The 25,847-nt window shown below is 44.3% G+C and overlaps 1 protein-coding gene across 1 annotated transcript in view; it reads left to right on the forward strand.

Moving 5' to 3' along the window:
* Nucleotides 1-25,847, forward strand: part of COL21A1 (collagen type XXI alpha 1 chain) — a 276,488-nt gene that overhangs the window by 186,805 nt on the left and 63,836 nt on the right. Inside the window, exons 13-16 of the mRNA XM_089694136.1 lie at nt 13,780-13,833; nt 16,919-16,972; nt 17,113-17,166; nt 17,554-17,607. Of these exons, the coding sequence (XP_089550262.1) occupies nt 13,780-13,833; nt 16,919-16,972; nt 17,113-17,166; nt 17,554-17,607 (216 nt within the window). The remainder of the gene's footprint in view (nt 1-13,779; nt 13,834-16,918; nt 16,973-17,112; nt 17,167-17,553; nt 17,608-25,847) is intronic.

Genomic DNA, 25,847 nt, shown 5'->3' on the forward strand with positions numbered 1-25,847 from the left:
AAATATGACATAATGTCACACAAAACCCCAAAAATGGGCTGGACAAAAGTATTGGCACCCTTAACTTAATATTTGGTTGCACACCCTTTGGAAAACATAACTGAAATCAGTCGCTTCCTATAACCATCAATAAGCTTCTGACACCTCTCACCCGGAATTTTGGACCACTCTTCCTTTGCAAACAGCTCCAGGTCTCTCTTATTGGAAGGACACCTTTTCCCAACAGCAATTTTAAGATCTCTCCACAGGTGTTCAATGGGATTTAGATCTGGGCTCATTGCTGGCCACTTCAGAACTCTCCAGCGCTTCTTTGCCATCCATTTCTGAGTGCTTTTTGACGTATGTTTGGGGTCATTGTCCTGCTGGAAGACCCAGGATCTTGGACGCAAACCCAGCTTTCTGACACTGGGCCCTACAGTGCGACCCAAAATCCTTTGGTAATCCTCAGATTTCATGATGCCTTGCACACAGTCAAGGCACCCAGTGCCAGAGGCAGCAAAACAACCCCAAAACATCATTGAACCTCCACCATATTTTACCGTAGGTACTGTGTTTTGTTCTTTGTAGGCCTCATTCCGTTTTCGGTAAACAGTAGAATGATGTGCTTTACCGAAAAGCTCTATCTTGGTCTCATCTGTCCACAAGACGTTTTCCCAGAAGGCTTTTGGCTTACTCAAGTACATTTTGGCAAACTGTAGTCTTGCTTTTTTATGTCTCTGTGTCAGCAGTGGGGTCCTCCTGGGTCTCCTGCCATAGCGTTTCATTTCATTTAAATGTCGACGGATAGTTCGCGCTGACACTGATGCTCCCTGAGCCTGCAGGACAGCTTGAATGTCTTTGGAACATGTTTGGGGCTGCTTATCCACCATCCGGACTATTCTGCGTTGCAATCTTTCATCAATTTTCCTCATCCGTCCACGACCAGGGAGATTAGCTACAGTGCCATGGGTTGCAAACTTCTTGATAATGTTGCGCACTGTGGACAAAGGCAAATCTAGTTCTCTGGAGATGGACTTGTAACCTTGAGATTGTTGATATTTTGCCACAATTTTGGTTCTCAGGTCCTCAGACAGTTCTCGTCTCCTCTTTCTGTTGACCATGCTTAGTGTGGCACAGACAGACACACAATGCAAAGGTTAAGTGAACGTCTCTCCTTTTTATCTGCTTTCAGGTGTGATTTCTATATTGCCCACACCTGTTACTTGCCCCAGGTGAGTTTACAGGAGCATCACATGCTTGTAACATTCTTATTTATCCGCAGTTGTGAAAGGGTGCCAATACTTTTGTCCAGCCCATTTTTGGAGGTTTGTGTGACATTATGTCGAATTTGCTTTCTTTCCTCCCTTTTTTTGTTTTGTCCCAATACACACAAAGGGAATAAACATGTGTATAGCAAAACATGTGTTAATGCAATACGTTTCGTGAGAAATACATGATTTCCTGGAGAAATATCAAGGGTGCCAACAATTTCGGCCATGACTGTATATATATATATATATATAAACGCACAGTGAACAAACTAACCTTCCACTAATCTTAGGAGGTGCAGGAACACAGGCGTAGTCAGGGCTGGAGAGGTGGAATGGTCAGGCCGGCCGTAGGGTTCTGTAACGACTGCCTGGTGGTACCTCTAGCAGTCCTCAGGGCAGGATTCCCCAGGGCGCGGAGTCTAAGCCCCAGTCTGCCTTTTCACCAGAGCCCCTGATGGTGGGGATGGACTTGGCGCAGGACTGAGACCAGGTCGCGGCCCCTGAGTACACCTGCTAGTGGTAGGGGGATCCGCCAGAGGTATGTGCAGGTACGGCTGGATCCGTGCAGGATGGATGGATGGCAGAGTAGTTAGCGTGGTCAGACAAGCCGGGTCGGTAGCGGTGGAGGCAGATCAGTACAGAGCAGCAGGCAAAGAGCAAACGGGTCACAAGCCAAGGTACAGCAACAGGAGGTCAAACAACATAGGAGTAGGCAGAAGAATAGTCAGGGATGAGCCAGTAGTCAGAACAGGAGACGGTCAACAGAGATCAGGATCAAGCCGGGTCAGCAACGAAGCAGGAACACAGGATACAGGTACAGAGGCTCATGGGAAAACATACACCAAGGCCCAGAGCACAGGCCTGGTCATGCCTTATATACACCTTTCTGTAATCAGCCCCAGGTTTGGCTGATTGTGAGCTTCTGGCTGCTAAGAGCACCCGCTGGTCAGCTCTGGTACTGCAGCCCACACGGCAGGCGAGTTCCACCACCAGTGCTGAGAGCACCCGCTGGTCAGCTCTGGTACTGCAGCCCACACGGCAGGCGAGTCCCACCACCAGTGCTGAGAGCATTCCTGACAGTACCCCCCCCCCCTCAAGGAGCGGCCTCAGGACGCTCCAAACAGTCCTTAGTGGGCAAAATGTTCCACCGCCCGGGTCAGGTAACTGGCTGAATATCCTACTGCCGGAGTAAACCGGCTGGCTGGGCTTCCTGCTGGTAGACTTCTCTTTGTGTAGGAGAACCCAGGAAGGCAGGTCACTGGGCACAGGATTTCCAGGAGCAGGCTGGGTATCAGTTATCAGCCAGTTTAACTGGACATCAGGGGCTGGCATGTTGGGCTGTGCAGCGGGCAGAGGCACGTCAGTGGGCACCGAGTCATCTGGCACGACAGCGGGCACAGAGTCACCGGGCACGTCAGCGGACACCAAGTCACCGGGCACGTTAGCGGGCACCAAGCCATCTAGCAGAACCACGGGTACCGGGTCACCAAGCTTGACAGCAGGCACCAAATTAACTGGCACAACAGTGGGCACTGAATCAACTGGCACGACAGCGGGCACCAAGTCATCAGGTAGAAGGTTATGTGGCTCAACAGCGGGCACTGGGTCCTCAGGCATCAGGTCATCTGGCTCGACAGCGGGCACCGAGTCAAGTGGCATGACAGCGGGCACCGAGTCATCAAGCATCAAGTCATCCGGCTCAACAGCGGGCACTGAGTCAACTGGCACCGAGTCAACTGGTACGACAGCGGGCACCAAGTCAACTGGCACCGAATCATCAGGCATTAAGTCATCTGGCTCGACAGCGGGCACCGAGTCAACTGGCACCGAGTCAACTGGTACGACAGCGGGCACCGAGTCAACTGGCACCGAGTCAACTGGCACGACAGCAGGCACCGAGTCAACTGGCACGACAGCGGGCATCGAGTCAACTGACACGACAGCGGGCACGACAGCGGGCACCGAGTCAACTGGCATCAAGTCATCCGGCTCAACAGCGGGCACTGAGTCAACTGGCACCGAGTCAACTGGTACGACAGCGGGCACCAAGTCAACTGGCACCGAATCATCAGGCATCAAGTCATCTGGCTCGACAGCGGGCACCGAGTCAACTGGCACCAAGTCAACTGGTACGACAGCGGGCACCGAGTCATCAGGCATCAAGTCATCCGGCTCAACAGCGGGCACTGAGTCAACTGGCACCGAATCATCAGGCATCAAGTCATCTGGCTCGACAGCGGGCACCGAGTCAACTGGCACCAAGTCAACTGGTACGACAGCGGGCACCGAGTCATCAGGCATCAAGTCATCCGGCTCAACAGCGGGCACTGAGTCAACTGGCACCGAGTCAACTGGCACGACAGCGGGCACCGAGTCAACTGGCACGACAGCGGGCACCGAGTCAACGGGCACGACAGCGGGTACCGAATCATCAGGCATCAAGTCATCTGGCTCGACAGCGGGCACCGAGTCAACTGGCACCGAGTCAACTGGCAGGATGGTACAGTGAGTGGGAGTAGGGTACCGACATGTGGCAGATCGCTGGGTATACTGGGCTGTCACTGGGGGGGCTGTCACTGGGGGTGCTGTCGGGAATGCAGGAAAAGAGCTTTGAGCAGAGGAATGATGAGAAACAGGTCTGGTTCGTTGCAAGCTGATTGAGGCTGGGTGTAACAAGTCTGACCATGTCTGCAGTAAGGGTTGGACAACGCTCAGCTTACACAAGGCCTGTCTGGTCAAAGTTTGCACTGCGTTTATACACTTCTTTAGCACATGTGGTGAACATGCTGAATAATGCTCCAAGAAGCAATCCGGATCATCCTCCAACAACCATACCAGTGATATTATTTGACTCGCCCTGAATGGAGGAAGAAATTCATCCCTGCTTTCAGGGGTACTAGATGAAGCCAACTCAATACAAGCCTGAATCAATGGTTGCACCTCAGAGAGCTCTAGGTCCTGACCTACTAGGGAATGAGCGACCCGTATGCACCCTAGCAGCTGATCCCGGGTATACTCGCGCAGAGTCTGATAGGCATATTCCCTGTCATCAAAGACTAGCATAGACAAATATATAACCTCATCAGGATGCATCCTTCACAACAAGTCAAGATGGCTTCCCTGTGCAGCCACTTCTGGTCAGGAAAGGCCTTAGTGTGATGTCAGGAATCTAGGAGTGACCAGAAAGGTGTGGACTGACACAGGGAAACGCAGGTCTCAGGTACAATACAATACAGGTTATTATTAGCCACCCAGATATATATATATATATATATATAAACGCACAGTGAACAAACTAACCTTCCACTAATCTTAGGAGGTGCAGGAACACAGGCGTAGTCAGGGCTGGAGAGGTGGAATGGTCAGGCCGGCCGTAGGGTTCTGTAACGACTGCCTGGTGGTACCTCTAGCGGTCCTCAGGGCAGGATTCCCCAGGGCGCGGAGTCTAAGCCCCAGTCTGCCTTTTCACCAGAACCCCTGATGGTGGGGATGGACTTGGCGCAGGACTGAGACCAGGTTGCGGCCCCTGAGTACACCTGCTAGTGGTAGGGGGATCCGCCAGAGGTATGTGCAGGTACGGCTGGATCCGTGCAGGATGGATGGATGGCAGAGTAGTTAGTGTGGTCAGACAAGCCGGGTCGGTAGCGGTGGAGGCAGATCAGTACAGAGCAGCAGGCAAAGAGCAAACGGGTCACAAGCCAAGGTACAGCAACAGGAGGTCAAACAGCATAGGAGTAGGCAGAAGAATAGTCAGGGATGAGCCAGTAGTCAGAACAGGAGACGGTCAACAGAGATCAGGATCAAGCCGGGTCAGCAACGAAGCAGGAACACAGGATACAGGTACAGAGGCTCATGGGAAAACATACACCAAGGCCCAGAGCACAGGCCTGGTCATGCCTTATATACACCTTTCTGTAATCAGCCCCAGGTTTGGCTGATTGTGAGCTTCTGGCTGCTAAGAGCACCCGCTGGTCAGCTCTGGTACTGCAGCCCACACGGCAGGCGAGTTCCACCACCAGTGCTGAGAGCACCCGCTGGTCAGCTCTGGTACTGCAGCCCACACGGCAGGCGAGTCCCACCACCAGTGCTGAGAGCATTCCTGACATCTAGTGCTGGTTACATGACCTAAAGCAAGGTTTTTAACCAGGGTGCTTCTAATTAGTATCCAGCATTTCCATGGTGTGGATGGTCCAACCACCAGCACCATAATAATCAGTAAAGTTCTAGGGCCAGAATACATCGAGTCATTTGTTGCTTTGGCCTTCCCATTTTCCAGGAAAGGTAAGTATTTCAGGCCTTCCATGATCCTTTATTTAATCATCCCTGTTAGAATGTTGACACATCAAGGCTGTTGACAACTTTATTTTGACATATGAGCATGGGTTTGATTTACATATAATTTTATCAATAGGACTGGTACTAGCTCATATTTTCAGCATGTTGCTATAAGCACCCAACCATGGTTACTGTATATGATGAGCTCCATTCATCTGGTTGTCAAAGTAAATTAAATGGTGAGAACTGACATGTGTATGCAGACTTACTGAATTATATTTTTTTATTTAAAATGTTACAATGAATGACTAAAACAGAATATACATACTGTACATATTGCAAAGTTGCCCAAATTAATATAACTTGGTGGTATAAGTTTCTAAATAGGAGGGCACATTTTCTGAAGCAATATGCTGTCCTTTTTTAAGGCAAATAACCAATTAGCTTTAGAGTCCCACAGGGTATTTGAAGTGGACCCAAGCCACAGTGGAAATTATTCTTTTAATAAATCTGCTCCATTGTACCTGTGAGAAAAAATGTACATAGAACAAAAGAACAGTGATAATTCCTATGGGAACTAAACAGTCCATAAGTATAATCATAGCAATATGCAGAAATGTTATTGGAATTGAAACAGAAAACGTTTGTTGGTGCACAGGAAATTCGCATTTCACACTGCGTAGTGTAGATACAACCATCCGAGTGCACAGAACACACTAACCTGAACAGATGTGTTCATTTTTTTTTATTTTAAAGCAGACCTTATATGGAAATGGAAATTCTGTTTATATGACAGTCCTGTACCACCTGTATTAAAAAGGATGCATAAACATGAAAAACATTTTCTAAAAAATGCTTACCAGGTACTTTTTTTTTTTACCACTGTTTATGCAATGTTTTCAGTACTGGTGGTATGGAGCGGTCATCTAAGTGGGCATTTCCACTTACATGCAGGACAAATTGACAGAGGCTTTGCAATCAGCATTCCCAAACTGCCATATACTCACCATATTTGCCCTTCCCTGCAGCTCCTTGCTCACATGATGACATGGGTGCTGAATTTAGCTATGGCGGTGATCCAGGAAATTGGTGGCCTCATTCCCTGAGTCATGTGTCATTGCTAGGGCCTAGTAATTAACTGCTAGGCATAGGCACCATAAAATTGGATCAGACCATATGCTCCCTCATATATGGAAGTGCTGGGTAATTCTGCTCCCTGTAGTTGAACAAGAAGTAGAGTGGGATAGCAGGTAAGGTGACGATAAAGGGCTTTGGGGATGTCTTTTACAAAGACACTGTCACTTTGGACAAGTTGATAGCGTATCTTCAGATCTGGAGGCAGGGCCGGTGCTAGACTATCTTGCACCCTAGGCAAGACCAGCTAATTGCCCCCCCCCCCCAAAAAAAATAAATACAGATTTTAAAACAGTAGAAAATGTTAAATCAACTAAACATGAAGCTGCTAAATGTCTTCTAATATGCAAAAACAAGTGCCATAAGATGCCTCCAGCACCAATATTAAAGACAAAATCAGTGTCACAGATGGACTGTATCTGTGGTTGGCAGTAGCACAGTGACAGTTGCAGTGAGTGGAGGATGATAGATCCACACTCTGAAAGATCCCAGGCTAAAATTCCCCGGCAATGAGGGGAGATAAAATGCTGTGACAGCAGGAAGCTGAATTAAATGGTCCCACACAGTGACAGATCCGACACAGCACACCACCAACAACAATGACACACATCCACAGGCACTAGAAGAGCAGGCTGTGAGATCGTGATGATGTCATTGCACATGTGATGGATATCCAGCCGGCCGGGTCACACTCACACAGACATGAGACATCAGAGTCAGACATTACCTCCTGCACAGCTCTGCCTCTGCTGATGAATGGGAAGAGAAGGACTGGAACTCTACAGTAATCAGCAGCTGCCAGCCAGCTTGCAGTAAGGGACTGAGTCTGAGAGGGACACTGGAAAGAGCGGCAGCTCAACTGCTACGCTGGCCGCAGACACCCGGCATCTTCCTCTGTCCTTTCTTCCTCCACTTTGCTGCCCCTGTGCTGTGCCCTGGTGCCCCTAGGTGGCAATGCGCCCTAGGTGAACGCCTAGTTTGCCTAGTGGAAGCACCAGCCCTACCTGGAGGTATAATGTGACACATGTACACTATATGAGGCCCCTTACCAGGACATACTGTATTACAATGTTTTTATGTTTTTGTCTAAGATTAGGGTCACACTACTGCTTGTTGGGAACATGTTTCTCGCATATAGTGCAGCCCATTGAAATGAATGGTCTTCCCTACATAGAATGCATGGAAAACACATGGAACTGCACATACTTGGTCACACCTGTAGTTGTAAGCCATAAGCATTTTACAGTTGTAGACATTACAGGAATATAGGTGAACTCTTACAATAATGATGCCTGTTCTGGTCTCACCTGTCTAAGAAGGCATTTCCCTTTACTTTAGAAAGATGTCCTTTCCACTGCTGTGTCTCCTGTGCAGGAAGTAGAAGGAAATCTCCTAATTTGACGAAGACAGCAAGAATAAAACCCTGACAGTTTTTTATTTTTTTTATTTTTTATTTTTTTAAATTTAAATATTTATTAATTTTTCATGTTATTACAAAAATTCCACAAGAAGAGACACAATACATATAAATAATCCATACATTTCTACTTTGCCCCTTCTATTTTACCTCTTTTCTTTCCCTACCCTCCCAGCCCACCTTTACCCCCCCTCCCTCCCCTCTGCAAGATCTCCAATCTCTCAAGGTCCAATAATTTTAAATAACTTCCTAGTTTAAAGTTTTCTATATTTCTCTTTCAATCCTGATTTTTCCCATTTTTCCCATCGCGAATAGTATAGATCCAACCTGTCTTCCTGAATATAATAAGATTTTTCCATTCTACTAATCTGGTTTACCCTATTGATCCAATCCTCCTCTGTCGGCACCTCCGTCTTCCACCAAAACTTGGGAATCAACCCTTTTGCAGCACTTAAGTAGTACCATACACCTGATTCTTTATATTTATTTACGGTTGTCTCAACATTATGTAGGAGACACATGGTTGGGTCAAGCCCTATGTCATTTCCAGTTATTATTTCTATTGATTTAACTATTGTCTTCCAGAAAACCTGAATTTTTGGACATTGCCACCATATATGAAACGTCGTGCCCTCCTCCCCACATCCTCTCCAACACATTTTTGAATTCTCCCCCCTCATCCTGTGCTCAGTGCTTGGTGTAATATGCCATCGTGTCAGACATTTATAATTAATCTCAACGTCTCTCATACTAACACTCTCATGAACCAATCTAAATATCTTATTCTGTTGATCTTCATCTATCACCACCTCCATATCTCTTTCCCAATTTGTTATAAAAATTAACTTTGTGTCTGTGTCTAATTCTGTGAGTATTCTATAAATTTTTGTAACACCATGTTTCCCATCTCTACGTGTTTCTAATAGCCTTTCAAACATATTCCACTCCTTTTTTAATCTCAAGGGCTTTGGGAGATTTCCAATAAAACATTTTAATTGGTGATATTTCCACTCATCTATTTTAGTAAACATATCTCCTCCCCTCTCTTTTAATTCTTTAAATGTTCTCAATTCCCCCTCTACCAATACGTCTCTCAATTGGATATCTTCCTTTTTAAACCATCTCCCTGATATCTCATCTTTTCCTGGAGGGAAGAACTCTGTGTTTGCAAGAGGCAATAATATAGAGTTGAATTCCCATTTCATGTGTTTGTGTAAATTATCCCATGTCCTTAAAACGTTTAAAGTGAAGGTGCTTGTGCTTTCTTTAATTCTCCTATAATGTGCTGGAACCCATATCATCTTACTCAAATTAATTCCACTCAGTTCATTTTCTATTTTTACCCAACCTTTCCCCTTGTGATTAAAAGTCCAATCATAGATTCTTGCTTAAATTACTGCTTTGTAATATCTCTTGACATCAGGTAGTCCCATCCCCCCTTTCTCTTTAGTCCTACTCAGTGTTTCATATGATATTCTTGGTTTTTTATTCCTCCATATATATCTTGTTATCATTCTTCTCATTATCTTAAAAAATGCCTCTGGGAGTTTTATTGGAATCATTTGAAATCTATAGAGTATTTTAGGTATAATTACCATTTTAACTAGATTTATACTTCCTAACCATGATGGATTTCCTCCTTCTAATCTTTTTAGTTCGTCCTTAATCTCATTTATCAGGGAAATATAGTTTAATCTATATAGTTGTTTATATGAGGTAGCAAGTTTTATTCCTAGGTATTTTATATCTTTTTCTCTCCATATAAAGGGGAATTCTTTTTGTAGCTTTTCTTTTTCGCTCTTTGGTATATTGATGTTCAAAATCTCTGTTTTTGTTGGGTTAATTTTTAGATTTGATAGTTCACCATATTCCTTCAGGGTCTTCATTATACTTGGTAGTGTTATTCGGGGGTTGCCTACATAAAACAATAGATCGTCCGCAAAGGCCGCTACTTTATGTTCTATATTTTCTATCTGGATTCCCTTTACCGCTCCGCTATTCCTTATTATTGATAACAGGGGTTCCAATGTCAAAACGTACAGCAAGGGGGACAATGGACAGCCTTGTCTTGTTCCATTGGACATCCCAATGGATTCCGACCTCTCCCCATTTACCGTGATGATTGCGGTGGGCTCCCTATATAATTTACCTATCCACTCACGCATTCTCTCTCCAATCCCCAACACTTCCAAGTTGTCCATCATAAAGCCCCAGTCCACTCTATCAAACGCCTTTTCGGCATCAATTGACAAGAGCACCACCGTGGCTTTTCCTTTTCTACTTTTCTGGATAAGCATCAAAGTTCTCAACCCATTGTCTCTACCCTCTCTCCCCGGGACGAACCCCACCTGATCTCCATGGATCCATTCGGGCATTAGATCTTTTAGCCTGTTTGCCAAGACCTTTGCGTACAACTTGGTATCAGTGTTTAATAATGAAATTGGTCTATAACTAGAGCACTGAGAGGGATCTTTTCCCTCCTTATGAATGAGAACGACATGGGCCTGAAGGGATTCCCTCCTCCCCTCCATCCCCCCTCCCAAGTCATTCATATACTTCTTTAACTTTGGTATCAGTACTTCACAAAATTTTTTATAGTACTTAACTGTATAACCATCCGGGCCTGGGCTTTTCCCTCCCCCTGTACTTCTTAATGCTACTTCTATTTCTTCCTGGGAAATTTCCGCATCTAAGGAATTCAATTGTGCTTCACTAAGCTTTGGCAATCCAGCATTTTTTAAATATATCTTCAAAGCTCTCAGAAACCTACCCCCCTCTCTCTGCACAAGGGAGGTTGCATCCTTTTGTGGGTCCATACAAAAATTAAAATCTCCTGCTATTATCAAATGCCCTTTTTTAAAATCTATCAATTTTTTCAACAAACCCTTCAAAAAGATCTCCGGTTTCTTGTTGGGGCAATATATATTGGCTAGTGTACACTCAATTCCCTGTAGTTTACCTTTCAAGAACAGGAATCTCCCCTCCAGGTCAGTCTTTCTATCTTCCAACTCAAATCTCATATTCTTTGCCAATCCTATTGCCACCCCCTTTGCTCTTTTAATTGGAGAGTCAGCATAATACCATGTTGGATAATATTTGGATTTTAATTTCACATTTGATTCTATCTCAAAATGTGTCTCCTGTAAAAATACTACAGACGTTGCCCTGTGGTGTAACTCTTTAAACAACTTAAATCTTTTCCCAGGACAGTTCAACCCATTCACATTATATGTTATAAACTGTATTTCTTCCATCCTTCTTGATTCTGTCTATCTCTCTTCTGATTCGTCTCTTCCTATTAGGCCCCCCTACTATCTTGCAGCATATCAACCCAACCTCCCCTCCCTCGGCTCCCTCCCGCCCAACCCCCATCTCCCACCCCCCACCCTCTCTCCTTTTTCCCCTACCCATTTTTAGGCTTATAAACTGCCTACAAATCATTTGTGGATCTGATTCCACCTTTTGATTTAAAATTTAGGGCGTAAGTTCCGCCCATGTACGGCTCACCTCTCCTCCGACCCCCCCCCCCAGGTCCCCTCTCTCTATCAGCCAGGCTCAGGAAGTATCATTACTTCTCTCCTAACCGGAGCTTCCCGGAGGACCTCAACTTTCGGGGGGGAGAGACCAGGGGAGAGAGAGAGAGAAAAAAAACAAAAAAACAAAAAAAACAAAACATATTTTCTACTTAATTCTCCCTCCCTTCCCTCCCCGGCCCCAGAGCCTCCCCCCCCTTCCCCTGACCCGCTGCCAGTCCTCTTTTCTTGTGTTCTCTGTATCTCCTTTATCCTCTTCTTCCCACCCAGCAATCTCCATTCTTTGCAAGTCCAGTCTATCACAAAAATCCCTTAGTTCCTCCGGGAATCTCAAATAAGCTGTGACCCCGTTTTTCCAGCCAATTAGAGTTGCTGAGGTACCCCATCTATACTGCACATTCTGTTTTCTCATTTGCTCCAGCAGGGGTCTCAGGGATCTCCTTCTCCTTAGGGTCTCTGCTGTTAAGTCCGCATAAATTTGGATAGTCCAATCTCCATACTTAATTGATGATCTTCCCTTAGTTTTCTTCCAAATCTCATCTTTGGCCCCAAATTTTTGGAACTGGACAATTATGTCTCTCGGCCTGTCCTTTTCAGTAGCCTGTTTGAACTTTCCTATTCTGAACACTCCGTCTAACTTGATCCCATCTGTATCAGGTCTGTCTCTTATGGAGTTCAGAATTTTTTTAACTAGATCATATAGCGTTTCGCCTTTTGCAGTCTCCTCGTACTCTAAGATTACACCTTCTTTCTTTATTTTCTTGAGCTTCCATCCTATAGGTCAATTTTTTCTGAGAGGTTACCAAATGGGTTATTTTTTTCCTTAGATTATCTATGTTTTGGGCCTGGATTTTGACTTTCTCCTCTGATTCTTCCATTCTTGTTAGCAGATGCCCTAAATCCTTTCGTATAGCTGTCAATTCATGTTTTATCATTTTTTCCAAATTTTGAAACATTTCTATCATCTCCTTCTTATTTGGTACTTGTAGTTCACCATCAGATTCTTTTTTTCCCGAGCCATCTACTATTTGTTGGCTACAACTGCTATTCATGCCCAATGATAATCTAGGACTGCTTCCTAGACTAATGTCCATTTCCCCTTTTGCGCTTGCGCCTTGGGCTCTTTCTGGCGTAATATTTCCATATGATGTAAATTTCTTTATTGTTCCTGTTTGGGACCCTTTGAGCCCTGCTCCCTTGGAACCTTTATTCTTCATATTCTCAAGATGGGATTTTACCGCTTCTTTATGATTTATGGACCAGACAGGCTTGCTGTTTTTCCTATGTGTTTTTACTCTCCTAAAACACCTGGGCCTCCTCTCTTCTTCTCTTCCAACCCCTGGGAATCCTCCCCTCTCCTCTTTCACCCCTTGGTCTCCTGTGTCTCTCAAGGGTCCACAACACAATAAGCCCCCAGCAGCACTCACTCACCCTTCCCAGGTCGGTGGCTCCAGGCTTGTGGCTCCAGGCTTATGTGGAGGGCCTTCACTGCTGCACAGTCCTGGAGGGGGGATTCCTCTTTATTTCATTTTGATTCGTCCCAGGGAAGCAGGATGGATCTCTTGATATTCATGGGTCTCCCTGACCCAGGATCAGACAGTCAGCCAGGGGGTGCTTGCAACAGTGGACCAACGGCTCCCTGTCACATCAGGAAGCCGGCCGGCCGCCTCTTTCCCCCAGTGATGCTCCGCGGCAGGTCACGTGCTCAGCAGCGTCTCCTCTCCTCTCAGCCGCACGGATCTCCCACTCATACCGTGGGATCCGGCGTGACCCTGCAGCCTCAGATCAGCTCCCATCTCCGGCTCTCCGGGTTCACCTTCCACCCCGTCCAGACTCTGGTGAGTCTACTCCTCTTGAGGGTAACTGGGTGGGTCGGGAGCTAGAGCCGCTCGCTTCCCACAGCCGCCATGTTCAGGCTCCTCCCCCACTGACAGTGTTTTTAAGTACTTGCTATTCGTCAATAAAAAATTTTTTGACTTTGCCACCATGCAAGCACTCCTGCCAGGCTCTAGTAAAATAACAAAGTGTTCCTTTATTTCACATTTTACTTTCTCAGTATTTAGTTTTTATTTCCATTTCACATCAATTTCTCATTATTTTCACTTGATCTGTTTTATATCAATGCAGCTAGTTGTGGTCAAGAATAATAATTATGTGTTATGTGTTGTAGGGTGAGCGAGGATTGCCCGGTTTTCCAGGGCTACATGGGCAGCCAGGATCAAAGGTAAGGCAAACTAGACAAATTTTGTTTTGCTTTTTGTAATATTGACAGAAAAATAAGAATCAAATGTTATCAATTAGTCCTAATTTGAATGCAAAATTGACTTAAAGTGCTTCTGTCAATACAAGGTCAAAACTAAACTAAAGCCATACTGTACAAGAAGATGTATGGTTTTCTTCATGGCAGGCCTTGTCTCTGACTGCTGCAGATATCTGACACTTTCAATATGAATACCTGCCCCCTCCCCCCAAAAAAACACTGTGTTTCCTCCCACTGGCTTGTATATCCTGTAGTAAAGTAGAGGCCAGAGGTAGGAACCACAGTATGTGGTGAAAGAGTATGTATATACAAACTCAGAAGTCTTGGATCTTTGCAGTGGCCAGAGATCAGGAAAGTGGAGGAGTCTGAAGACATGGTTGCTAGAAAGCTAAGTATATTGATCGTGATTTCCATTTTTGGCATTTTAATTTGGTCACTTCAGTGACACGATCCTTTTAAAATGTAAAGCATCCATAGGCACTAAAAGATCATGTGGGATGGTTGGCCCATCTATAAACATACGATAATTGTTCAACTGAGTGTACTTATTTGTGCCTATACAAAACAGAGGTAAAACCAAATGAAAAGTTCTGCAGGTTCTGACTCATCTTGAGGGAAACAAGGAAATGTATCTAAGCTATCTGATTGTTCCACCTGAGAATAGGTGGCCAATGCTTGCCTAATTTCATTGACCCCGAGAACTAGCTTCATCTCCAGTATCTTAAAGTGGAAGTAAAGTCCACTTTAGAACTTGTACCTACAGGTAAGTCTATAATAAAGCTTACCTGTAGGTACAATGAACATCTCCTAAACTTGCATTGGTTAGGAGATATTCACATAACATGCAGTCGGTGACATCACCGGACCACTGAAGGGATGGCATATCGTGCTGGACCTTCAGAGCTCCGTGCCATAGCCGAGGGCTTCCTTCACCTGGAAGGAAGGCCAGTGAAGATTGCAGCACCAGGGAGCCATGACAGCACTGCACTGAAGGACTCCATACTGTGCAAAGAAAAGTCTGACATAATGTACCGGTATGCGGCATATTAGTACATTATGACCAAAACCTGCAGGGGCCCAATTTTCTTCTTGGCGTTTATTACCACATTAATGGGACAAAAAAAAACCCAATACATATTTTGACAGTCAAAGAGACTTTGTTTAGCCTTCAAACTTTAGATGATCATTTTATTCTTTTACTGTATTTGAATGGCTTGCATCTGTGAAAGTTGGTATGTTCCTTGTGACATCTGTAAAAAATCTGCAGAATATGCCAGAACAATATGGCCAATAATTTATTAATAAATGAAAAAAAAGGCTTTTAAAGTTTGTATACAGTATGTATAGAAATTATTTGCAAAGACTTTTGTGACCAATGATAAATGATGTTATCTTGTTAAATGTGGAAGTATTGTTAAGGGCTGACCTGTATAAGATCATTATGCACTATAATATGTTGCCAGCACACTTTATCTTTTTAGAATGATGTTTTATTGTGTCATGTAGCAATAGGAAAGTGCAATGGTACATAATTAAGCACAATGCCACAATAAAGCATCAATTTAAATGAGAAGGTGTGATGCATATGGTGCCTTCTGTGAGTAGCTTTATTCAGATTCATAAAGGGTCCAGTCCTATATGGTGTGCGATTAAATCATTACATGTGCACTCAACAGTACATGTGTAAAAAGTAAGGTAACCCACATTAATGATCATGTTTCATTAAAAAAAAGATAATTTATTTAACTGGATATGGCCTGTGAAGGTTATCATTTAACCAGGTCATGTTATAGCTAGTAATGGTTAGCTGCATTCAACTAGACTTGAATGCAGTTAAAATGTTTGGCAGCTTATTAAATCAACTTCAGTTCTAGTGAGTTTAAAACATATGTCACCAGCATTTTTATCAACATTGGTAACTCAGTCACTTTAAATCATCTATTATCAACCAGGGTTTAGTGGAATCCTAGGTTTCCTCCAGAGGTTGCTAGGGGTCCTTTGAGTTGTGGTTGACGAACTTGTAATTTCATGGAGCCTGTATAGTTCCAGAGGCTATGCCACTTGGCAGAATCATCAGCATGACACCAAAGACATTTTTGCTATTTGTAAGGGTGGCATTCAGACCACCAGTGTCAGGGAGACATTCTTCCAACTGACCACCAATGTAAGGGGCATTTTCCCACTAAATTGGTTTTTAGCAGGGTTCCTTGAGATCTGGAAAATGTTTCAAGGGCGTTGTTGGGGTGCAAATGTTTAAAAAGGTCACCTTATTGAATCAAAGTAGATGTTGACTATCCAAGAACTAGATGGGAGGTACAAGAGTGTGTTAAACCACCCTGTTCTAATTATTTCATCTCATATCTTAGTGTGAGAAAACTGCTTCAGGTGTTAATCCTTTGATTTACATGGCTGGAGGTGTGGATTGTTGTTAAATTTCCATGTTAGGGGTATTAAATTGGAAATAGATGTGGATGACAGAAGGTGTTGAAGGCCTCCACCCTTGTTTGGCAATGGTTATTCCAGTTTGATGTAGGTGGCTTCTTTCACACCTCTTTTACACACAAACCAGGTGTTCTATCTATCCAAAATGCTCACCTCACTGCTCTCAAAAGAATATCTGCTTTCCATAAAGAGACTATTTAAAAAATGCAAGCTTTTTAAATTCTTACTTACAGAATTATCTTTCCATAAACAACATTTTATTGATTTGAATGTGCCTGTGAACTTACTAGCAAATCTGACTACTTTAGTGTCTTCTTCCCAACATAGTCCCCTCCCTCCTTACACATCATAGCTCTCTCCTCTTCTGTGAGTGTCTAATTACACTATTCGTTCTGCTGAAAAAACTCCTCCAACCCTCCCCTTACCTTCCTACATAGGTATGTATTTTATATCCTCATACTTCTGTTTTAACTGCACTTTATATGGCTCCCTCTTCCTCATTAAAAAGCCCAGGTGATGTCTTAAATTGGCTATGCACATTTTAGCACCATGAAGCTTAGGTTCTAGCTGATGTAGTGCATTTTTGTTTTTTTGCACATTATATTAGGGTGAGCGTGGACAGAAAGGAGACAAAGGAATTGCAGGGCTAGATGGAAAAAAGGTAGGTATAAAGGTTTGAACTGTATTTGAATGTGAAATTAAATGACAATAGATATAACAAAGCATGCATTTTCCTTGCTCCCACATTTATACAGCAGGAGATCAGCAAATTAAGAATTAATACCTATTTTGGATTTTAAGGGGGCAAAAGGCGAGAAGGGAATACCTGGATCATTTGGAAAGTCTGGAAGACCTGTAAGCATATTTCTGTAATTATTAAGTTGTTGTTTAGAGATGATCAATTCAATCCACCCCTTTCAAGATTAGAATAGTGCTTTGCCAAATTGAGAGATTCTTCCTAAAGCACCAGTCTATCATCAGAGAGCAAACAGAATAGTATAGGCATGGAGAGGGAACTTCACATTTGAGGCTCTCTAGATATGGAAATACCTGATCATATATTTGATGTGCTGCACTTATATATAGGGAGGACAGAACATTATAAAAGGCCACAATGAACAGAGGTGGATGTGAACGTGGCTTATGGGATTGCTAGTAGTGATGGGTATTTGCTGATAACCATTTCTGTCACAAAAAAGCTGCTGCTTTTTTTATAATCCTGGTTTTAACTTTTTTTGACAGGGAGAATCGGGCATGCATGGGAAGGATGGTATACCTGGGTATCCTGGAGAAAAGGTGATGAAACTTAAAACGTTTTAGGAAATTCTTAAAAACATAAAGGGTTGGTTCAACTGTATTAAAAACAAAAACGATTCAGTTACACTACATCAAAGCAACACCCTTTTATAATCAAATCTTACAACCATGCCTCTATTCTGGCACCATACCTGTCTGTCATATTCACGATAGGACAGATCCACGGAAAACAGTGGCATTTAGTATGACTGAATAGTGTTTTGATTTGTTTTTTGCTTTTTTTCATGAAAGTCAACTAACCATTTAATTAAAATAATGAAAAGTATATCAGCTCTGAGTAATTTATGCTAAGCTTCCTTTTGTGGTTAAAATGTTGATATTTTTATTGAGAGCCAATTGGTTTTAAATATAGTGTTTAGCAATGAATAATAAACACATTATTTTAAGTTTAAATCTTGTAACACATTTAAATACCAACTCTACCAAAAATGGATATATAGGCTGTGTGAGAGGCAGCAAACTGACCCACAAGCTGACTTATTTTTTTCAGTGGTGAGATTTCTTCAAGTGATAAAAGAAGCTAGTAAATGGTTTAACCCAAAGTTTAAGTGATAGTGAATGTATTTTATTTCTTTGCTTTAAATAAAAAAGATGTTATATTTACCTGCTCTGTGCAATGATATAGAACAAACTGTCCCTTACTTCAACAGACAGCAGCAGGAGCCTTAGGCTCCTGCGTCTGCCTGTGTCGCCTGTGACACTAGGAAGAGAGAGGAGTAGTGCTGCAATTTGGACAGCGCTGGATCAGTGAGAGAGAACCAGGTAAGTGTTTATGTGTGGGGGGGAGGGGGGGGGGAGCTAGGATAGGTAGTGGTGATTTTTTTTTTACCTTAATGCATATAGTGCATAGAATGCATTAAAGTAAAAAAAGTTTTGATTTCATAACTACTTAAGGCACTCAAAAATGAGTAGAGTTGACCTTTATTGTGCAAAGTAGAGACTGTTTTATTTTGCACAGCTAATATATTCAGTAATTTGCCTGTTAATATAATTCACCTGTTATGTGGCCAAGTCATTTTGGCAGATGGTCTCTCTGCTACTGGAGGCCAATCAGAGGAGGTTGAGCCGGATAGCTTTGTAAAGTGATTGGATGTGGGAAGAGTTCAGAGTCCAGGATTACACCTAGCACCCTGGCATGAGGGGACAGGTTGATGGTTGTGCCATTGATCTTGACAGAGAATTCAGGGGAAGGGGCACGAAGGGGAGAAAATATTAAGAGCTCGGTTTATGGATAGACTGAGTTTGAGGAAGTGATGTGACATCCAGATATGTCTGTCAGTAAGTTAGTAAGTTAGTGATACGTGAGGAGACTGATGTTGTGAACCGAGGGGTAGAGAGATAAATTTGGTGTCATCAGCATAGAAATCATATTGAAAGCCATGGGAGGCTATCAGCTGATCCAGGGAGGAGGTGTAGATCAAGAATAGGAGAGGTCCAAGAGCAGAACCTTGGGGGACCCGTACGGAGAAAGAAAGAGAGAGGAGGAAGTAGAATTGTGAGGGACACTGAAGGTGCAGTGGAATAGGTAAGATGAGAATCAACAAGAACACAGTCACAGAGACCAAAGGAGTAAAGTGAGAAGGGAGTGGTCAACCATATCAAAGGCAGCCGAAAGGTCCAGAAGGAGGATAAAGTAAGCTTTCTGAAAACAACAGACTTTTTTCCGAATGGAATATCTTAAAAGGACAGGTCACCTGTTGCTACTTTAAAACCTTGAAAATGACATGTTTAAAACTCATATGATAATTAGTTTAGGTAGATAGAGAAAGGGAACTTTTAAATTTCACATTTGATCATTTAATTGTTTTTCTGTTTTGTACTAACCATTTTTCTTATTTTAGTGTGTTGTTCCACTATTATACAGGATTTTAAGGGGATTGCCAAATGTATGTATTATGAGCTGTATACACATTTATATCAAATCCAACACCATCAGGTGCTCTACATTCTTCCAGATGTCAACTAAACCCATCAGAGTTGCCTAGACCCAGTTTCTCCATGGCAAGGAAAATAGAGCCCAAAGCCATCCCAGAAGGTTACCAGATAGAGGTTGTTAACCCTACTAACTGTACTGCTCTGCTGCTGCCAGTTTCTGCGTTCTCTACCAAACAGATATATCAGCTGATGGACCATGTAGTTCCCAAGAGCAGATGTTTCTTTAGGGGGCTGATGACACTAAAGGTCATGGTTAAGCACAATAAGAGAGGAAGAAGCCATGTTTGAAGATAATGATGCAGGGAAAGGCACTATGCAGAAATCAAAAACTGGAGTTGGAATACTGAGTGCAACAGATATCAACTCAGAGATAGCCGCCATGAAAACACAGATGTTCCATGGTGGAGATGATGACCCTGTTGACAGAAAGAATCAAAGCATAATCAGGAGAGCGTGTGTTAGGGCCAGCCCAGAAAATGACCCAGATGATAAGGTCTTAGGCTACTCCAACTTAGAGGTTGAAAGAATCTGTTATCAGTGTGGAGGGATAGACCACTACAAGTGAAATACTACAGTTAAATTTTCTGTGTTAAAATGAAAAAAAGATGTTATATTCTCCTCTCTCCTCAAAGTACCCCCTAAGCAAGCCATGTGCTAAGGGGGCATCCATGTGCATACTCCTGGGTGGGGCTGTGTGCACCTATAGACACAAACAGAGCCACACCCCCTCTTCTTCTGCTCACGAGTTTGACTGACAGCAACAGGAGCCTATGACTCCTACTGCCATCAGTGTCTCCTTTGAGACAAGGAAGAGAGGAGAGTGATGCTGCAGCCTGGACAACACTTGATTGATGAGAGGAATCAGGTAAGTGTTTAGGGATGGGGGAGGTAGGATAGAAAGTGAAGAGGTTTTTACCTTAATGTAAAGAACTCATTAAGGTAAAAAAAAACTATTTTGACTTTAGAACCACTTTAAAAGGGAGTAAGATAATGCTGCTGAGAAACTCCAGGGCACATAGTGAAGGTGGCAGCTGAGTTCCCAGTTGAAAAGAACTCCAAAAAATCTAATAGTCAAAGAACCATCCCTACATCATTCCAGTCAACTATTTGCTATAAGATCTGGATAAACATTAGTTGTGTTTGCTTCAAATTCCCTTAACTGGGTCAGAGAGAGCAGAAAAGCAGCTTAAAGAGAATCACACCTGCAAGGAAAGTCCAATCAAAATTAATTCCTGAGGTTAGAACAAATGTAATTTGTAGTACATCAAAACACATATCACTGGACTATCAATCAGCAAGAAGAAAGGAAGCTTACCCAACAGTTTAGTGGATCTTTCTCCTGTATTGTCAGTGAAGATAAAAGGAGTGTACATGAGAACATTACTGCATACTGGGGTAGAGATTACCATAATATGCATAGATTTCAGAAGCATTTGAAATGTTTTCTATACTATAAACTGGAAGAACTGGAGATCTGGGGCCTCAATTACACTGAATTTGACTAGAATAGATACGTCTCTCTCAAGTTAGAATTTCCTTTCTCCTTTGGAGGGACTACAGAAGTCTTTGAGACTTTCAGTTGTGTGCTCTAAGCTGAGATAAGATACTGGAACCACTATGTTGGTGGAAACACAGCTTTTGGTAGAAGAATGCTAGGATCTACTTAATTCAGGTTAATTCAAGGTTCTTATTTTAACTGAAGATACACACAGGAAAACCCTATTTTGAGCCGATTCAAGGTTTTTATTTTAACTGAAGCCCTGAAGAAGGGGGAGTTTTTTCTAACCCCCCAAACATGTTAGCTGTTTTTTTGTTTTTTTTTGAAAACTAGTAAATTAATTTGGGCACTTTTTATCCTTTGATCTGGCTCTACTTCCATTGGTGCATGTTTTTTTTTTTTTGGGACTTTGAATTACAGAACTGCTCCTCACCAATATGCTACCCCCACCCCATTCCTCTTGAACTTTCTTGTGGGCAGCAAGTGGTTCAGTGTCTGGATTTAAGACTCTGGTACTATCAAATTCTGATGCATCGAGAGCACTGTGAGAAGACTGTGTTCATCTCTTCTTTAAGATTCTTTGAATTAGGCTGCATGCTTTATGGATTAAGTGGTTCATCTGCTACTTTCCAGACTTTATATATAAATATAAAAACTGTAAATTGACAACTTCCTACCATCTGTGACAGATGTTGGACATGTAGGATCAGGTGACGATATAGCCATTGACCCAAGTAAAGTCAAAACTGTTAAATTTTGGTCCAGATCAAGTACCGTCCCTGAACTAGTCATTTTTCTTTGACTATAGAGGTTTCTCTAAAGCTGGGAATCTCCTTAACAAGTTGCTACAAAATAAAACAAACATTAAAGAGACAGATTGTGTCAAAAACAGCAGCACAGTGGCTCATTAACCATTTGTTAGCACTTCTGTCTAGCAGTACTAGGGTTGTCAGTTGGAATCCCAACTATGGCACCACCTGCCTGGAGTTTGCATGTCCTCCCTGTGCCTGCGTGGGTTTCCTCCCACACTCCAAAGACATGCTGGTAGGTTAATTGGCTCCTGTCTAAATTAGCCCTAGTATGTGTATGTATGAATGTGATTTAGGGACTTTAGATCACATGCCCCTTGAGGGTTAGAGACTGATTTGAATGTACAATATATATATCTAAAGAGCTGCGTAAATTGATGGCGCTATATAAGTAACTTTAATAAAAATATTTAATAAATAAAAACACCAGGAGGTTTGAAAAAAAAGAATAGAAGACTGCTGGATGCCTGAGTGTGAACAGATGTTTGAACAACAGTACAGTTTCACCCATGCACTGTTGTTGGCATATGCTGACCCAGCAAAACATTTACCCTTCATGGTGATACTTGCAGAGAAGGTTTAGGAGGAATCCTTAATTTGTCAGTCAACGTTTATCTCTAACAGAAAAAAAAGCTAGCCTACACACAATCTGGAATTCATTGCATGGGTAGCTCAGTGTACATTCTAATGAAGATTGTGGGCAGACAGGTAAGATTGTTTTATTGCAAAAGAAACATATTTCTCTATGTAATATAGTTTTTCCTGCAATAAAGAGCCCGAAGTTGCAGTTTTTTTTCACTTTTAACCTTAGTTCCTCAGTTCCTCATTACGTAATTGCCTTGTGCTGAAAGTCATATTAATTTGTATCATATTGAGTCCTTTACTTTTGCAATCCTTCAACAATAGAGATAGAGAATCTCAACCTTGGTGTTTTAGCCTGGCATTGCTTACAAAATGGAGTGTACCTAAGGATAGATTTATAATTCCTTCCCCATCAACTAGCTAGTTTTAGCATCATGCTAACAAGATCAGATGTCATGGCCACATGGCTATCACTAGAGATGAGCGAAGAAATGAAAAATTCGATTCGACTGATTCGGCGAATTCGTGGACAATATTCGATTCGAGTCGAATAAATTCGCTGTGAATTTAACTTAAAAAAGGGTGTTTCTAGGCTTCAGAGAGACTTAATATTAGTGCAGAACACTGTACCTTTAATTTAAATGCCCTTGGAGTCTGCTGGGGAAGAGAAATAATACTGTCAGTCAGTATGACATGCAGATGAGTGCCGTCGATCTTAGAATCACCGCACACTTCACTCATTTGGGCAGTCACGGGGCCAAAACCAGAGTGTGGAGCCACAGTGTGGCGGTGGAGGCAGCAGCAATGGGAGGCCATACAGCACCCTATGACAAAAATGGAAACCACCAGCAGTGTGAGGAGACCTGAAAGTGGCACATGGCAGAGTGTGGCGATAGAGACAGCAGCAATGGGAGGCCGTACAGGGACCCATGACACACTCTGGACCTGGCAGCAGCATGAGGAGGCGGTACAGGGGCCCATGACAGATTACGGGCCTGGCAGCAGCATGAGGAGTCGGTACAGGGGCCCATGGCAGATTACGGGCCTGGCAGCAGCAATGGGAGGCCGTACAGGGACCCATGACACACTCTGGACCTGGCAGCAGCATGGGGAGGCGGTACAGGGGCCCATGACAGATTACGGGCCTGGCAGCAGCATGAGGAGTCGGTACGGGGGCCCATGACACACTCTGGACCTGGCAGCAGCATGAGGAGGCGGTACAGGGGCGCATGACAGATTACGAGCCTGGCAGCAGCAACTTGGACAGGAGGACGTTCAGCTTCTGCACCGTCGGGTGCGTGCTCGCAAACTGTTGTCTCTTGGAAACGGATTCCAAGAAAGACTGCTGACGGAATCCGTGAAGAGGAGTAGCAGGAGAAGGAGCATCTGAACGAGCGGAATATGCCAACAAGCGACAACAGTGGCCCATGACAGATTACGGGCCTGGCAGCAGCATGAGGAGTCGGTACGGGGGCCCATGGCAGATTACGGGCCTGGCAGCAGCTATGGGAGGCCCGTAATCTGCCAGCACCCTATGACAAAAAATGGAACCCACCAGCAGTGTGAGGAGACCTGAAAGTGGCACATGGCAGAGTGTGGCGATGGAGACAGCAGCAATGGGAGGCCGTACAGGGACCCATGAGAGACTCTGGACCTGGCAGCAGCATGAGGAGGCGGTATAGGGGCCCATGGCAGATTAGGGGCCTGGCAGCAGCTATGGGAGGCCCGTAATCTGCCAGCACCCTATGACAAAAAATGGAACACACCAGCAGTGTGAGGAGACCTGAAAGTGGCACATGGCAGAGTGTGGCGATGGAGGCAGCAGCAATGGGAGGCCGTACAGGGACCCATGAGAGACTCTGGACTTGGCAGCAGCATGAGGAGGCGGTATAGGGGCCCATGGCAGATTAGGGGCCTGGCAGCAGCTATGGGAGGCCCGTAATCTGCCAGCACCCTATGACAAAAAATGGAACACACCAGCAGTGTGAGGAGACCTGAAAGTGGCACATGTTTGGGGCATGATTCATGGCGGATTTAGTCAGTTGTGTCAGGAACTGGTGGTTTGAAATCCAGACTAATCCACGCCTGATTCATTTTCACAAACGTGAGTCTCTCCACACTTTGGGTGGACAGTCGTGTCCTCCGCGGAGTTGCAATACCTCCTGCCGCACTAAACACGCGCTCCGATGCCACGCTACTGGCCGGGCATGACAGCCTTTCAAGGGCAAATTCAGCTAGTTGGGGCCAAAGGTCAAGTTTCGTTGCCCAGTAGTCAAGGGGATTGTCTACCTCGGTTGGCAGGGTGCTGTCCAAGTAGGCCTAAGCCTGTTGTTTGAGGTCCTGCTCCAGGTCCACCTGATGCTGCTGCTGCTGCTGCGGCTGGTTAGTAGTTTCCTCACTGCGCTGGTGAAGAAAGCTACTCATCATCGACTGCAGACTGAGGCAGCCGCTGCTGGTGGAGCTGCCACTGCTCCTACCACCCCACCCCTCCCCTGCTGCCATGGCAGCGGAACACGAGCGCACAGGGCCCACAGTGTCTGAGGATGGACGTTGGCGCAGACAGGCAGAGACCAGCTGACTACATAGGTGTTTTTTATAGTACGTTATTTTGGCCTCCCTCTCAGCAGGTGTGAAAAAGGCCACCATTTTTGAACGGTAGCGAGGGTCCAACAAGGTGGACAGCCAAAAGTCATCCCTCTGTCTGATGGTTATTATTCGGCTGTCGCTACGCAAGCAACCGAGCATGCTATGGGCCATTTGTGCCAAGGAATGCGAGGGACTCCCTGCCTCCATCTCCACAGCATACTGCCACGGTGCGTCTAGGTCCTCTGTCTCCTCTTCCTCCTCCTCTACCAGATGCTCCTGCTCCTCCACTCCTGTCCGCTGAGTGGAAAAACCACCCATTTCACTCAATAATTCCTGAGCACCAATGTCCTCCTCTACCTCCTCCTCTTCTTCCAGTCCTGCCCCCACAGGGGCCATGTGGCGTTGAGATCTGTGCGCCACGTCTACCGCACCCTGACCAGCCATTGTTAACAGCATTTGTTCCAGGACGTGCAACAGAGGAATGACGTCGTTCATCCCATAGTCCTGCCGACTCACGAATAGCGTGGCCTCCTCAAAGGGCCTGAGCAAGCGCAGGTGTCACGCATGAGCTGCCAATGGCTGACATCTAAGTTACACAGGGAGTACCTTTATCTGCTTTTAACATCAGGAAATCTGTGATGGCCTTTTGCTGTTCGTAAAGGCGGTCTAACATATGTAGGGTTGAATTCCACCTTGTTGCAACGTCACAGCATGAGGAGTCGGTATAGGGGCCCATGGCAGATTAGGGGCCTGGCAGCAGTTATGGGAGGCCCATAATCTGCCAGCACCCTATGACAAAAAATGGAACA

The sequence above is a fragment of the Staurois parvus genome, unplaced genomic scaffold (genome assembly GCF_062004578.1).
Source record: "Staurois parvus isolate SC_StPar_1 unplaced genomic scaffold, SC_StPar_1.0 ptg000652l, whole genome shotgun sequence".
In the NCBI taxonomy this organism is placed as follows: domain Eukaryota; kingdom Metazoa; phylum Chordata; class Amphibia; order Anura; family Ranidae; genus Staurois; species Staurois parvus.